Raw genomic sequence first — 16,449 nt, 5'->3', positions numbered from 1 at the left:
CTAGCTCTTCCCGTCCTGAGTTAAATGTAAAAACCTGGAAGAAGCAATGAACGGGGGGTGGGGCGGAGGGGAGGTTGGAGCAGAGGGCGTGTGTAAGCGCGCAAGGTACCTCCGACTACAATTCCCCGAAAGCATTGCGGCACCCTTCGCGCCCATTTCCGTTTTCTTTCCGCGCTCGGCGAGTTTCCGGGTCTGGAGGGCGGGGCCAGGGGGCGCCATCCAATGAGCGCCTCCGCGGGCTGAGGGCGGCGCCAATCAGCGGGCCGCTTGCTGGAGCCGCCTTCGTGGGCGTCTTCGCTGAGAACCAGCGGCGGAGCCGGGTGGAAGTTCAGCGCCCACTCGCTCGTCTTCGACGTTCGCACCTTCCCAGAAGCCTGTCGACCCCCGCTTCCATGTCCGCGGTGGGCCCCGCACCCCGCTCCCGCCAGCGCCCATGGCCTCCAGCCTGAACCGGCCCGTTTTCTCTCCCTCTTCCTCCACCGACGCCGACGACGAGGGCGTGCGCGGCACTTGCGAAGATGCTTCGATCTGCAAGAGGTGCTGCTGGGAGCGGGGGCGCGGCCGGCTGCGGGGGCCCGGGGGGCGGGGGCGGGGGGAGGTGGGCGTGGAGCCCCCCGCCCGGGGCAGAGGGGCTCGTGGTGGAGCTCACGATGATCTCTCTGGCTTGGATCTTGCGCCGGGCTCGGTTGCAAGCGCGGGCTTGGCGGTGGCGGGGGGTGCTGGACCGCCTGGAACTAGGTCGTCGCTGGGCCTTCCTGGCCTCCCCGGGAAACGAAGACGCCTCGGGAGCAGGACAGCGCTGAGGCGCGAGGGGCGTTGCAGCCGGGGTGGGTTGCAGGAGACGTAGCCGCTCGTTCCTGGAGGGGTCCGGTGGGATGATGATGCTTCGCCGTGCAACCTGGACCCCGGGCCAGTCGAGACGGGGAGATGGACTGGGGCCGGGGTAGGAGGCCAGCGGGGTCGGGCGCGCTTGTCTCGCCGTGCGGCTGGTCCAGGTTCGACCCCTGGCTGCCCCCGACGCGGCCCCCCCAAGCCCGCCAGGACTGAACCCTGAGCGGAGTAAGTCCTGAGCACCAGTGGGTGTAGCCCAAAACCAAATGAGAGAGAGAGAGGGGGGGGGGGAGGAGATGGACTGCCCAGGACCACAAAGTAGTTGCCCGCAGAAACAGAATTTTCCAGAACTCCTACTTATATTCTTAGCCTATGGAAGGTTAAGGGTGTAAAGGATGGGGGGTAGGCAGGTGGGGGCGGGGCGGATCTTTTTGAGCATAGATACGTGTTACACATCTGAAAGTGTGGAAAAGAAAATGACAGATTAGGAATCTTGCGTGTACTCCATCCATCTATCTGTGCATCCTTTCATTTATTTATTTATTTATTTATTTATTTATTTTGCTTTTTGGGTCACACCTGGCTCTGCACAGGGGTTACTCCTGGCTCCGCACTCAGGAATTAGCCCTGGTGGTGCTCAGGGGACCATATGGGCTGCTGGGAATCGAACCCAGGTTGGCCGCGTGCAAGGCAAACGCCCTACCCACTGTGCTATCACTCCAGCCCCGCATCCTTTCATTTATTCTTCAACACGAATTGTTGGGCTTCCTTTGTGCCAGGCCCTCCCTTTGGGTTGGTGGTGGAAAGTCGGGATTTGGAGCACTTGATGATGAACAAGGCTTATGGGGTGTGTGGCCAGCTGAGACCCAGAGCCTAATTGTTAAAAAGACCAGATGGAAATAATTACCCCCACTCTAATTACAGTTCTCTGTTGACTGCAAGAGAATTACAGCAAGGCCATTGGTGGTTGCAGTTTATGCAGTGTCATTTAAGCTGAAAGCAAAAGAGACTTTTTTTTTTAAAAAAAAAAAAAAGGTTTCTGTAGGAGAGTGTTCAGGAATATCGACTTTAGAAGAGCAAATGGGGTGTGCTGGAGTCGGGGTCCCTCAAGACTATGGAGTTGAGACAACCAAAGTTTAGGGCTGATCACTGTATCACTGTCATCCCGTTGCTCATCGATATGCTCGAGCGGGCACCAGTAACGCTAGGGCTGATGTTTGCACTTTCTGAAGGTTGTTGGAGACCAGCCTGGTGATTCCGCCTGTTAATTCTGGAGCCAGGCCTTTTTTCCAACTCATCTTAGCTCTGTCACTGGTTGAAACTTGATGGAGTCACTCAACTCTTCTGTGTCTCCTGGTTTGTAAAACCATAAGGGTATTAACATCCACTTCACAAGTGGCTGCAAAGATTAAATTATTTTGTATTAATAAAGGACTGAAAACAGTGTCTGCCGTGAACTAGTGTTAAGCTGGTTAAGGAAATAAGTATGAAAGGCATGCAGGCAATCTTTGGCGGCATAGGTTAGTGAGGTTCAGTTAGATTATCAGGTTCAAACTCTGCCAGGCACTGTGTGTGGTGTGTCCCATCACCTCCAGGATGGAGTACAGAGCCAGGAGTAAGCCCTGTGCACTGCTGGATGTGACCCAGCCTCTTCCCCCGCCTACCCACCCCTTCCCCAAATTGTGAGATTTCTGTGAGTTAATGTTTTAAGATGGGCTGGAGCGATAGCACAGCGGTTGGGCGTTCGCCTTTCATGCAGCCGACCCGAGTTCGATTCCTCCGCCCCTCTCGGAGAGCCCAGCAAGCTACCAAGAGTATTGAGCCGAGCGGCAGAGCCTGGCAAGCTACCCGTGCGTATTGGATATGCCAAAAACAGTAACAGTAAGTCTCTCAATGAGAGCCGTTACTGGTGCCCGCTCGAACAAATCGATGAGTAACGGGATGACAGTGACAGTGAATGTTTTAAGATACTTGGGGGCCTGAGTCTCTAAGTGTGGATATACTGTGCTATGCATCTTCATTGTAATGTATTAAGACCATAAATTATATCCAGAAGTCATACTAGAGGAATTCCTTATAAATTACAGGTAAACTCTTTGCTTGTGTCTCCTCAGCTTCATAATGGGATTTCACAATGGTAATAGAACTCTGAGGTTTGAGGATTTAGGGAAATCCTTGATGGGAAGCAGTTAGCAGAGGTCTAGCACAAAGTCAGGCCTTAAGTAATTTTTTTTTTTTTTTTTTGCATCACACCTGGCGATGCACAGGATTACTCCTGCTCATGCACTCAGGAATTACTCCTGGTGGTGCTCGGGGGACCATAAGGGCCACTGGGAATCAAACCCAGGTTGGCCGCATGCAAGGCAAACGCCCTACCCACCGTGCTATCGCTCCAGCCCCAGTAAATTGATTTTTTAGTGGTTTTTGACTCTTCTGAGTATTGTTTTGATTTACTGACTGTATAGCAGAAAGGTTCCTGCAGTCCTGAGTTAGTCATAGATAACTAAGGAACATTTAAAAGCCCCTTAGTTCTCCTATCGGACTCTGTTTTAAGTTTATTCTTCCTTTTTTTTTTTTTTTTTTTGCTCAGAATGCTTCCAGGGACAATAATGAAGGTGTGGGAGGACTGAGTGTAGAGTGCTTCCAATCATGTTTGACACACGGTGACCAAAAAGCGCATGGTAGATGCAGAAACATGGCAGTTCTTGTCATCCAAGCATCATCATGATTCACTTGTGCTGTCAGCCCTACAATCTTGTAGTTAGCATTTTTCTGATTTGATGTGTTGTGTTGACGCTTGATAATTGCATTTGATTGAACTTGTCTCCATTGATTAATTGTTCATTCTCCCCACACCCTCTTCTCGCCTTTCTTCCCATCGTGTCTCTTAAGCCAGTTCTCCGCTCACACATTGGCTGGCCCGTGAGCCCCGCACTGCCATCAAACCCTTACCGTGCTTTCTGAAACTGCCACGCCACCACCAGCCTCCCCAGGTTCCTCAGCTCTTATTTGCCTGGACCTTGGCCCTTCTCCAGACATCTTTGAAGACTTCTTAACTGGTGCCTCTGCAGCCTCGCACCAGGGGTTCAAGGTGTGCGTTCCCCGTCTGCTGGTCTCCCATCCCGTTTCTTTGCGGTCACGGGACCCAACGGGGCACTGCTCTTCCTCCTCGCTGCCTCCTCCCTGCTCTGCTAGCTCATCTCCTTCTTTGAAGATGCGGGGGGCTTGCTCACAGCCTTCCTCGCCACCTCAGTTCTTTCCATCACCTCAGCGGGCTTCCCCGATGGTGGAGGATCCTTCTATATGCGGCTTCGCATTTTCTGGAATGCCTTGACTGCAGTGACCGCGCTTCTTATTCACCTCCGGAAGTCGTCCTTCTAACCCGGACTCCCGGGGCTGGCGTCCAGGTGCTCCCCATGGCACGGGTGAGCTCTGCAGCACCTGCTGTCAGCCACATCTTCATTCCAGAGCCCCCGCAGGGTACTTCTGCTGCGCCTGCCACATAGTTACCCACGCTGGTGGGCATAGATTCCTTGATTTCCCTCACCCCGCATTCAGTAAGTCCCCAACCCTAGTTGAAGCAAATAATCCAGTTTGTTCCAGCTGGTGGCAGAAATCACAAAACAGGAAAACTTGGAGCTGCTATGCTTTCCTTCGACCTGTGCCCTTAACACGGCCTGCCATTCCGGCGTGATTCGCCGGTCGGTCAACTTTTCCTTATGATTTCCAAGACATTTCCATACTGCTTCCCACAGGGATGGAGCCAGACTGCATTCCCACCAGCTGGGAGTTTCTTTTCCTCCACATTCATTTGCTGCTTTCGTTCTCCACCGAAACTTTTTCTTAGGACTAAAACATGCTGTCGGAGGCGAGGGGCGGGGGGGGGGGGGCGGATATGTTAGATCTAATCATGAATCATGGGCTGTCGCCTTTCATACACAGATTACATAGCTGTGTATGAGAAATAGCTGCGGAAGATAATGATCTTTCATGCAATCTTTTCCTCTTATTTATTTATTTATTTTTGATGACAGAGTGACTTTACCTTTCTCCAGTAGCCTAATCTAAGTATGTTGTAACTTTCGGCAGATCTACTTCGTTTATTTTAATAGTTATACAGAATGACATGGTGTGGTTTTACCCGACATTGCTTGGCATTTCTCCCATTGTTCTGGTTTTTAGAATAAGAGCTTTCATTTTTCTGTTAAGGTAATACTGTGATGAGCATTTTGCTTATTGAGTGTTTGGGGCTGTGTTCAGGGCTTATTCCTGCCTCTGTACTTAGGGATCACTCGTGGCCGGGCCCATGGAACCTTGTGTGGTGTTAGTGATGGAACCCTGACTGGGCATTGGTTAGACCTTACCCTCTGTACTGTCTCTCAGAGAATATCTTTTTTTTTTTTTTTTTTTGCTATTTGGGTCACACCTGGTGATGCACAGGGGTTACTCCTGGCTCTGCACTCAGGAATCACTCCTGGCGGTGCTCAGGAGACCATATGGGATGCTGGGAATCGAACCCGGGTCGGCCGCGTGCAAGGCAAACGCCCTACCCGCTGTGCTATTGCTCCAGCCCCGAGAATATCTTTGTAACTTGTATTCATTGTCACCAGTAGACGGAGCATCTTCATCTGTTCACTCTCTTTCTCTTTGTGAAGTAACCGGCCTTATAGCGTCTAAGGTTTAGGTGTGTATCCATGTGTGTAAATACCACATCACGTTAACTAGTGAAGGTTTAGTGCTAGACCAGAGAGATGGTACAGTTGATGGGGTACTCGCCTTGCATGCGAGTACCCAGGCCAACCTGGGTGTGGCACAAAAACCAAAACAGAACAAACAAACTTTAGAAGTCCAGTTCTCTCTCTCCATACAGTGTCCCCCTTTACCAGTTTACCTGCCTTCCTGTCCCTTCCCTTCCAGTAATCGCTATATCGATATTATAACTGGAAGTTTGAATTTCTTTTATTTTGTATGCCCATTTATTTTTTCTATATAACACCTGTGAGGTCAGATTGCTTATCTTCCTCAGACTTAATTTCACTCAGCATAACACAGTACTCTAGGTCCATTCATGTTGCAGACAGAAATTAAGTTGTTTTTTTGTTTTATTTTTATCAAGTTGTTCACAATGACTTATTGCATTCAATATTTCAACACCAATTCCCCCACCATCACACCTTCCCACCACCAATTTTTCCAGTGTTCCCAACCAGCAGCCAGGCCTGCCTCAATAGCAGGCCCTAAATGATTCATCGGTATTGCTGGCTATGGTTAATTCACTAAAACGATCAAAAATGCTTTCATTAGAAGTGTGTAAAGATTGTTGTAGCTCACCCTGGAGCCATTAAGCCCTTGTGTAAGAGATTCTTAATGTTAAGGGTTAAGCCTTGTATGTTAATCTTTTTTCTTAAGTTCACAATATTTGATTGCATTTAATACTCAGACACCAGTCCCACCACCATGACACCTTCCCACGACCAAATTTGGCATGTTTCCATCCCAAATCCCAATCCCTGTCCCAAAGCAAACCGTAAGAATATATTTTGTATTGTCTATTACGAAGCACTGCTGAACATGCTTACAAAAAAGTAAAAGTGTCCCTATAGGAAACAGTGTGAAGATTGTTCTGTTTTGGCAGGAGCCATTAAGACATTCTGTAGGATATCACTAACATGCTAAAGTTTGGGTGACGTGAGCTTTGGTATATGTATCTGAAACTATGTATATGTGCACATATATATGTATATGTATACATATATGTATATATTCCTCTATGATTTGTTGCCTCCTGTCTGAACCCCATGGAGAATGGGTTAGGGAGTGTCATTACATGTCACTCATATGTTCACTCATATGTGAGACTCGGCCTGAGCACATGGGGCGCAGCCTTGAGCGTGATGGCGTTTGGGTTGTGGCGGTCGGCTGCCAGGGCTGGGTCCCTTGGGGCAGGGGGGGTCTCTCACCCGCCCCCCTCTGGGGCGGCCCATGTGAAACAGGCTGACGCAGAGCCCCGTGGCATGGCTCCAGGGGCCTTATTTTATGTTCCCTTCCGGGAGAAGCAGCTGTGGGGTCTGGAGGGTGGCCCGCGAATTGAATTTTTTAAATGTGAACCTTCTTTCCATATCATTTTTGTATAATGTCTTTTTCTTCTTCTTTGTGTTTTTTTTTTTTTTTTTTTTTTGCTTTTTGGGTCACACCTGGCGATGCTCAGGGGTTACTCCTGGCTCTGCACTCAGGAATTACTCCTGGCGGTGCTCAGGGTACAATATGGGATGCTGGGATTTGAACCCGGGTCGGCCACATGCAAGGCAAACACCCTCTCCGCTGTGCTATCGCTCCAGCCCCTCTTTGTGTTTTTATTATGATTTGTAAGAACTCTTATGAGTGATGGTAATCTGTTGCCTCTGTAGTTATGACAGTCTTTTTTCTCAAATGGATACATGTCTTTTAGTTTTACTTGTATATTCCATAAAACTGAAATGGTGAATCTTTATGGTGTAAAATCTGACAGACTTAGCTTTATGGCATGTGGATTTCGGGAAATGCTTTGAAAGACTATCCTCAATCATGATGATATTAGCTCTTAGCACTTTCATTCCACGCTTGGAATCTTTCTTGTATATGATTTTATTTGTTGTAGGATAGAGGTTTAAACTTAATTTTTAAAGTATTTCCGTACTCTGTCAACTGATTGGTCTTTATTTCCCACTGATTTGAAATGTGACTTGTTTGGCTTCCTGAATTCTTACCCGCCTTAACTCAGCAGTGTTACTTCAGGCTTGCAATTGAGGTTTTTCTGTTTTGTTTTGGTTTATCCTTCTCAGAGCCTGAATACTTTGACTCATAGTTTCTCTGCCCTCCGAGCTTGCTTCCCAGAGTAAGCAGAGGTTCCTACCTGGAATATCAGACTTTTCTTAGTCTATTTGTGCAGCTGTGCTACAGAAGGGGGGCGGGCGGGGGCGGGGGGAAGCCAGGAAAGGAATGCAGAAGACTTAGGTCTCTCCCTGCTCACCAGGGAAGCCTCCCTGGGGCGCTCTACCCTATATTTTCCTGCGTAGGTTGTCATTAGGTGTCGTAAGAAAATGTGGGTCTACCTTGAACTGCAGAACATCGCAGTGGATGAGACTCCCTAATTGAGCTGGGGATGCTTCAAACAGTGTTATCGACACCTCTTTGGAAGAAGGGATGTGTGGGCATTGGAAAGGGGCCGTGCGCAGAGGGAGTCCGCTGCAATTCTTATTATTACCTCCAGAATTTCTCTAGAGATTCTTGAGAATGGGGGTAAGGAGGGGCAGAGAGAGGGGGACTCTGTCTTGGTCTTCAGCGTTTGACACTTGGAATTATCTTTGTAGCACTGCCTCAAAGTAGATACCAAATATTTCTGAAACGCTGCCAGGTTCCCTTCTGTCTCTTCTGGTTAGTCTCCTTTCCCCACCTGGCACTCATTTTCTGATTTTGGTTGCCATAGGTTTGCCTGTTTTTTTTTTTTTTCTTTTTGGTTCACACCTGGCCATGCCCAGTGGTTACTCCTGGCGGTGCTTGGGGGACCATACGGGATGCTGGGAATCAAACCTGAGTCAGCCGCGTGCAAGACAAACGCCCTACCCGCTGAGCTATCACTCCAGCCCTGGTTTGTCTGCTCTTGAAAGTTTGGTAAATGTCACTGTCAGTTTCCTTCTTTCTGTTGTCTTCCACTCCTCGTGCTCTTAGAGATTTAGCCAGGCTTTTGTGTTGTCAAAAATAAAGCCAGAGATGGCAGTGGTATCACTGTCATGGTATCACTGTCACCCCGTTGTTCGTGGATTTACTTGAGCGGGCACCAGTAACGTCTCTATTCCTCTCAGCCCTGAGATTTTAGCAGCCTCTCCTTACTCATCTTTCCCAACAATTGAAGGCTCTTTCAGGGTCAGTGGAATGAGACCTATCGTTATTATTTTTTGGCATATTGAATATACCATGGGCAGCTTGCCAAGCTCTGCCGTGTGGGCGGGATACTCTGAGTAGCTTGCTGGTCTCTCCGAGAGGGATGTATGTATCTGTTACTGTGTTTGGGATATGAATACGCCACGGGGAGCTTGCCAGGCCCTCCCTTAACAGTGACTTAACAGTCATAGTCACTTAAATAGCAACTGGTATTAATCTCCACCCCCCCCAACAGGGTGACAAAGAGGGTTCCTAGAGTATCACAACTATCATGAGTGTTTTACTAATGACATGGAAACTGTACAAGGACATATTTGGAAAAGAAGTTTCTCATATAAACATGACCATACTACCACCTTAAAATATACAGAGATGCTTACAAAAATAATTTTTTACTACCTTTTACCATTATAAAGAGATTACGACTTTAGGACAGATACCTCAGAACTAGCTGTCTTCAAAATCAGGACTAAATAAAAATACATTAAGCAAGAGTACCCAAGCTAAAACCAAGCTAAAACTATGAAAAAAATATTTGCAGTGGTAGCATTTTTAATCTTAGAGATTCATCAGTACTACTCCAGTGAGGAAGAGTCCAGCAGAGACAAAACTCCAAGTTTTGTTGTGGAGTGTTTGAAAGAGAGTAAGAGCCGGTGGACATTCGGGCAGGGGGCCGGGCCGGGGGCGGCAGGCAGAGGCTGAGTAAAGCTAGAAGTGAGAAGTTACTCCGGAGAAGAGGGAGGGGCTGAGCCACGTAAGCCCATTTGGGTTTGGCGACTGGGAAACGGGGCCCCTGACTTCACGTGCTGCCTGGAACAGCGAGATCAGAGCTCTCGGCGGCCTGGGCTCTTTCAGGCGAAATAAGAGACACGCTAGGAATGTGCCTTTGAACTGTTAGACTTATTAGTGGGCGTGGGATTTTGTTTTTTCCAGGTCTTAAAAGCCAAAATTGAGGCCTAGTCAGGCAGAGCGCTGAGTGAAACCTCACTAGTTTGGGAAAGGAATCTTTCCTTCCTTCCTTCCTTCCTTCCTTCCTTCCTTCCTTCCTTCCTTCCTTCCTTCCTTCCTTCCTTCCTTCCTTCCTTCCTTCCTTCCTTCCTTCCTTCCTTCCCCCCCTCCCTCCCTCGTCCTCTCTCCCTCGTCCTCTCTCCCTCGTCCTCTCTCCCTTGTCCTCCTTTCCTTCCTTCTTTCCTTCCTTCCTTCCTTCCTTCCTTCTTTCCTTCCTTCCTTCCTTCCTTCCTTCCTTCCTTCCTTCCTTCCTTCCTTCCTTCCTTCCTTCCTTCCTTCCTCCCTCCCTCCCTCCCTCCCTCCCTCCCTTCCTCCCTCCCTTCCTGTCTTCCTCCTTCCCTTCCTCCCTTCCTGTCTTCCCTCCCTCCCTCCCTCCCATCCATTCTCCCTCCTCTTTGCCTCTCTCCCTCTCTTACTTGACCTTTTTTCAGGAGGAGGAACTAGAACAGGAAATAGCTTTATTAGGGACTATGAAGAGGGCCAGAAGGGAGAGAGAGTAACACATTGAAAACGTAGCCTCCAGAGGGGAAAGAGCCCCTAAAGCAAAGAATTTCATGACTCGGGGTTAGGTGCAGGTGACCCCAGACGCGGGGTGTGTCCTTTAATTTTTGCGTGGGTGTGTGAGTATCCCATGATTTGTTCATCCAGCCACCTGAAGAGTGGTTTTGTATTGCATCCATTTTGTGGTTTCTGTGAATAGTCTGCAATGGCTATTCTTATTTAATTAAGTCTTTTGTTAGTCTCGGATAAATGTCTAGGAATAAAATTGCTTCTCATGGGATGGGTATATATTGAATGGCCGAATTGATTTCCAGAGTGATTTATCAACTTAATACTTCTCACAGCAGTGTATCAATAATTCAGTATTGGTATTTGGTATTGTCAGTAAGTATAAAATGACACCTCATTACGGCCTTAAATTGCATTTTCCTGGTGAGTAATGACATTGAACACTGACTTTTGTGTGCTTATTGAGCATTCCTGTATTTCATTTTGTGAACTCTACATCCCATTCTTTTTTCAATATTTGTTAGTGGTTTCTTTGTTAGTTTTGACTCATTGGAGTTTTATATATTCTAGATAAGAGTCCTTAGTGAGATGAACATATTGTTATTATGCTTATATAACAGAAATGGAATTTTGAAATATCACTTAAAGTAATGTCAAAGACTGTCTAGAAACAGATTTAATGAATGACACCTTTAAAGAAGTACCTTTACGCTGTGCTATCTACCGTACTATCCAGCCCCACGTTCTTGTAATTAAAAAGGAAAGAAATTAACAGATTGATTTTAAAATGTATATGGGATCCGTAGAATAGCCAAAATTATTTTCAAGGGAATAAAATTGGAGAAACTATGGGTTGGAGACATAGTATAGAGATTAAGGTGTTTACCTTGCACCTGGCCAAACCCAGCACCACAAAGGGTCCCCAGCCCTGTCAGGAGGGACCCCAAAACAAGCAAAGGAAGGAGAGCTTACAGTGCCCAAGACTGCTTGATGTTACGGTCTCCAGTAATGAGAGCACGTGGCCTTGCGCAGAGCTGGCTGGTGTTAGAGGAGAAAGAGGCCACGTAAGCCCAGGCACTAATCAGATGATTTCCACCACCTCCCACCACGGGCTAAGTCATTTCAGAGGGAGACAGAAAAATGCTTTCTTCAGTGATTCTGCACCAACTGGAAATGCAAGTGAAAAGAAAATGAATATTGAGCCCTACCTCATCCACTTGGGGAAGATCAGAAATTGAAATAAAAGCTGAAATCAAAAAGCTTCCCGATGAAAGCTGCTGTCTTGGTCATCTTGGGGAGGGAACTACTCTAAGTAAGAAACACAAGAGGCATTTAACTACAAGAGAAGTTTCCCCCCCAAGGGAGCTGGTCCATAGCCTCGCCCCCGGGCTTTCTCACTGGCTTCTTTCAAACGTGGGTCTCTTTTCTGCCCTTAACCTTTGCCCGTTATTCATCTCTGCATACAGCGGATGCAGTAGTTCATCTGACTAATCCCTGGAAGGTACTTAGACGAGCCAAATCGTGATGGATCCCTCGAAAGGGAGGTATAGCCCGGGAGTCCTTGCCCGGCCTCCCGCTGACTGCCCTCAAGTGTCCCCAGTAGCCTTCCCCTTCTGGCTTCAGGCGCAGGTCTGACTTTGACCGCTAGATGGCATGAGATGGGTCTTTTGATACCTTTGTGCAAATGGCCTTTTTTCCTTTTTCACAAGCTGTCAAAGAACAGAAACCTAGCTGCAGGATCTCACTATCTCGGCCGCTCACGCTCTCTCTGTGTCTCTGTCTCTGTCTCTTCTCTCTGTCTGTCTGTCTGTCTGTCTGTCTCTCTCTCTCTCTCACACACACACACACACACACACACACACATTTTCAGCCTACTTTTCAAGAAATGTGCAAACAAGTGTACTGATTTGGACATCAGAAAGGACGCTTCAAGTACTAGAAGCCCAGCACAACACACACACACACACACACACACACACACACACACACACACACACTTTCAGCCTACTTTTCAAGAAATGTGCAAACAAGTGTACTGATTTGGACATCAGAAAGGACGCTTCAAGTACTAGAAGCCCAGCACAACACACACACACACACACACACACACTTTCAGCCTACTTTTTAAGAAATGTGCAAACAAGGGGGCTGGAACAATAGCACGGTGAGTAGGGTGTTTGCCTTGCATGCAGCCGACCCGGGTTCAATTCCCAGCATCCCATATGGTCCCCCAGCACTGCCAGGGGTAATTCCTGAGTGCAGAGCCAGGAGTAACCCCTGTGCATCGCTGGGTGTGACCCGAAAAGCAAAAAAAAAAAAAAAAAGAAATGTGCAAACAAGTGTACTGATTTGGACATCAGGGAGGACGCTTCATACTGCAAGTACCAGAAGCCCAGCACAATTTTTCTTAAATGTGAAGATATTAGAACGTAAAGTGTCAGTTAAGAGGTAGACTGGGCTCCAGGCCCATTCGGCGAGGCCTGGCTCGATGCAGGGGTTCATAGCCACCTGGGGCTTCTCACGCACCTAGTTGGTGATTTCCATGCACAGTTTTCACACATCTGGTGGTTGACCGGGGCTCTGGCCCCCAGTATTGGACCGCTAAAACTTTGATTCCTTGTAGGATAGACCAGGGTAAAGGGCATGTAGGCCTCCAGTAACATTGTCCAACTTGAAACTATTTCATTTGCTCCTGGTTTCCCTACTGCGACTTCCCGAAGGAACTAGAAACGACTGGTACCTAATAGAGTTAGGGTATAACTCTCTCGGTAGGCGCTTTGTGACACTTGCCAATTGTGTGGGGGTCTCTGGATACCATGCTTTGGGTAGAGAGCTTTGAGTAGTATGCGTCATGGAGTTTGCGGAGTGAGGAGAGGGGTCACAGGTTCTCTGTATGAAGCATGAGGTGAAGTTATCGGCTACTTAGAACTCCGGGAAAGGAATGAATGAAGGAGGCCACTGCGAGACATCTGGCGGGCAGCGTGACGTGAATATCAAGATGAGGAATGGGCATTGAATTCGTCACAGAGCCCTGGGTGTGCTAATGTTGGCTGGGGTGGGAGGGGAGCTGCTGTCTCCCCTCAGGACCCTGGGCCTGGCCTCTGAGTACCTCCCCTTGAATCCCGGCCTTCAGCTCCTCGTTGACCTGCTTCCTGTCTCATCTTCCCCTCAGGTTTGCAGTCAGCATTGGGTACTGGCATGACCCTTACATCCAGCACTTTGTGAGGCTGTGTAAAGAGAGGAAGGCCCCTGAGATTAACAGAGGTGAGTGACCACCTCCCACCCCCGGCCTCTTCTCACAAACCCAGAGGCCTGGGCTGCGGGGGTTTCCTTCGTGTGTCGTGTTCGTCTTTCCGTTTGTCTTCGGTCGCTGTTGCTGTGGAAGCTGCAGTCCCCGGTGTTTGAGGCTCCGGAGTTAGAGGGCAGAGCCTCCGCAGGCACGGCCTGTGCCCCGCCACTTGGGCCATGCTCCACCCTGGGGAATCTCTTCTCGAAGGGGTCTCGTGCAGTGTCTCCAGTTGTCGGTGGAAGTGCTAATTTCCTTGACATCTCACCACCGTGGAATGAAAGGTGTGTCTTGGGGGGTGGGGGCCTCACTGCTGGGAGTGCTCAGGGGCTGCTCTCAGACTCGGGGTTCACTCCCGGTGGTCTCCAGGGCACTCTGGGATGCTGGCGATTGAACCCAGGCCTCCGCATGCTGAGCGGGAGCTCAGCCCATTCAGCTGTATCTCCAGTCTCTGGAGGCGCCTCTTAATCTTTGTTGGTCTGATACGTGAAAAGAGGTGTAAGAGTCATTTCATTTTCTTCCTCTGGATGACTAGTAGGGGCGAAGGTCCTGTGTGCAAAAGGACACTTGCCTGTCATCTTCCAGTGAATGGTCTTTCCACGTACGGGACTCGTTTCGTTGCCTCTTGTAAGTGTCAGTGATAGTATTGGAATCTGCAAGTCATTTCTGTCGAAGAAGTGGCAGGACTGCTGAGAGGAGGAGGACTTCAGCGCTGCCAGACTGGGAAGTGGACCAGCTGCCCCAAGCACTAGTGCACCAGCGTACATTTTCCACCACCGATGTCCCCAGTGCCCTCCCTCCTCCACATGCACATCCCAGTCCTCACCCTGCTTCTCTGGCAGACAATCTCCCCTATACTCTCTCTCTCTCTCTCTCTCTCTCTCTCTCTCTCTCTCTAATTTTGGGCATTATGCTTTACTGGAGTGATAGCGCAGCGGGTAGGGCGTTCGCTTTGCACGCATCCGACCCGGGTTCGATTCCTCTTTCCCTCTCGGAGAGCCCGGCAAGCTACCGAGAGTATCTCGCCCGCACGACAGAGCCTGGCAAGCTACTTGTGGCATATTCTATATGCCAAAAACAGTAACAACCAGTCACACAATGGAGACGTTACTGGTGCCCACTCGAGCAAATCGATGAGCAGCGGGATGACAATGATACAGTGATACAGTGACACTTTGCTCGAATTTTCCCACCACCATTCAGGCCTACATGCCAGGGGCAGACATTAAGTAATTTATTTCCCAATTGTGGCTATTCTTATAAAATGCAGTTGAAGAATTAAATAGTAAAATGATTGAAAAAACACATTTACAAATATGAACCCAAATTATGATGAACAGATTCAACAGCCATAACATTCTTTTGTCAAACTGAATAAAAATTTCTGAATACTGGGCTGGAGCGATAGCACAGCAGGTAGGGCATTTGCCTTGCACGCGTCTGACTCGGGTTCGAATCCCAGCATCCCATATGGTCCCCTGAGCACCACCAGGGGTGATTCCTGAGTGCATGAGCCAGGAGTGACACCTGTGCATCGCCGGGTGTGACCCAAAAAGAAAAAAAAAATTTCTGAATACTGCTTGCAGATTTTATTCTTCACATAGTCCCCTCTCACCAGCAGTCCTTTCAAACAGAGTTCGGAGACCCCGGATTGGGCTCATCAGTACCTACCTGGGATGTGTCAGGCCCCGAGTTTGAGCTCCAGCACCGCAGAATGGAAATGTTTTAAAAGAAGAGCAAAGTTCTTCCTCCTTTTTTTCTTTTATTTTCTGTCTCAGTTCCCCACCCCACAGCTTAACAAATCAATTTCTTAGCCAGCCATTTGCTTTTGCCATCCTCGACCTGTGACCTGGCCTATGAAGCCATACACGTTTTGACTTATCCGTGATGAAAACGGCAGGAATGTGGTTAGACACGCGGTGTCCTTTGCTTTGAAACTCATGTCTGCCCAATTTTCTGGCCTAACATCTTCTCTAGGTGATCTCAGCTTTGAGTTCTGCAACCATACTTTGTGCCATTTGTTGTAGCAAGAAAACAAAAACAGAAAAGCAAAAACAGATCTAGAGTCCAACTCCCAAGAAAGCCTGTATGTAGATTAGGCGTTGCGTTTCTGTGCGGGTGCTTTGTGGTTTTGTTTGGTCTCCCAGGCAGTGCTTTGGTGGCCCAGGGGCTACTTTCAACAGTGCTCAGCCAGTGCAGCCTGACGCTGCAGAGCCCCCCAGCCCCGCCCCACCCCCACTGCCCAGTGATGCTCAGGGGTGGCCCGGAGGTGCCCAGGGCTCTAGCCATAACACTGTGACAACACGCATAGGTCCACGCACTCCTGCCTTCCAACCTAATGTCCAGCCCCTAGAGCAGGTGTTTCGATGCTGGATACTTTCGTTAGTGTATGTGGAGGACATTTAGAATGTGTAGTTGAGATGTCTGAACTAGGCTTCAGGAAAGATGGAATCCTGCAGTCTGCTGGCAAGTGTCCTGCGGAGGGAAGTTAGCCGTCGGGGGCGGGACAGGCACAGAACAGCCCTTCCTGCATGGGACATGAGCAGCAAAGTGGGGGGTGGGCCTGGCCCTGGCCAAAGGGTGGCGATTCACCCTCCCCCAAAGCGGAGCCCGTTCCGTAGACTGGTCTCCAGGCTGAGGTGGGGTGTGAGCAGGCCGAGTCCCCACCCTGCAGGGGTGCCCCTCGCCCCACCCACACCCAGCTTCCTCCAGCGTAGGAAGCCCAGCCCCCTGCCTCATCCCGAGGAGACGCCAGGCGCTGAGTCACCCCAACTCCACAGCGCCTGGTCTCACAGTCCTCGAGGCCCCAGCCGAAGCACGGCAGGTTAGTGGGAAGGTGGCACAGACGCCCGCTCAGCTCCAGGAGTGAAAGCAATGGCGAAGGCTCGGCTGGC

The 16,449-nt window shown here is 49.1% G+C and overlaps 1 protein-coding gene across 1 annotated transcript in view; it reads left to right on the top strand.

The window, feature by feature from the left end:
* The first annotated feature begins 279 nt into the window (after positions 1–279).
* The window catches only part of LCMT1 (leucine carboxyl methyltransferase 1), a 51,661-nt gene continuing 35,491 nt past the window's right edge, over positions 280–16,449 (top strand). The window contains exons 1-2 of the mRNA XM_004604270.2: positions 280–537; positions 13,442–13,533. Coding sequence (XP_004604327.1) covers positions 434–537; positions 13,442–13,533 — 196 coding nt within the window. The 5' untranslated portion in view covers positions 280–433. The remainder of the gene's footprint in view (positions 538–13,441; positions 13,534–16,449) is intronic.

This window comes from Sorex araneus, chromosome 4 (assembly GCF_027595985.1).
Source record: "Sorex araneus isolate mSorAra2 chromosome 4, mSorAra2.pri, whole genome shotgun sequence".
Classification (NCBI taxonomy): Eukaryota; Metazoa; Chordata; class Mammalia; order Eulipotyphla; family Soricidae; genus Sorex; species Sorex araneus.
The sequence above is the reverse complement of the archived record's forward strand: the minus strand, read 5'-3'. Positions and strand labels throughout refer to the sequence as shown.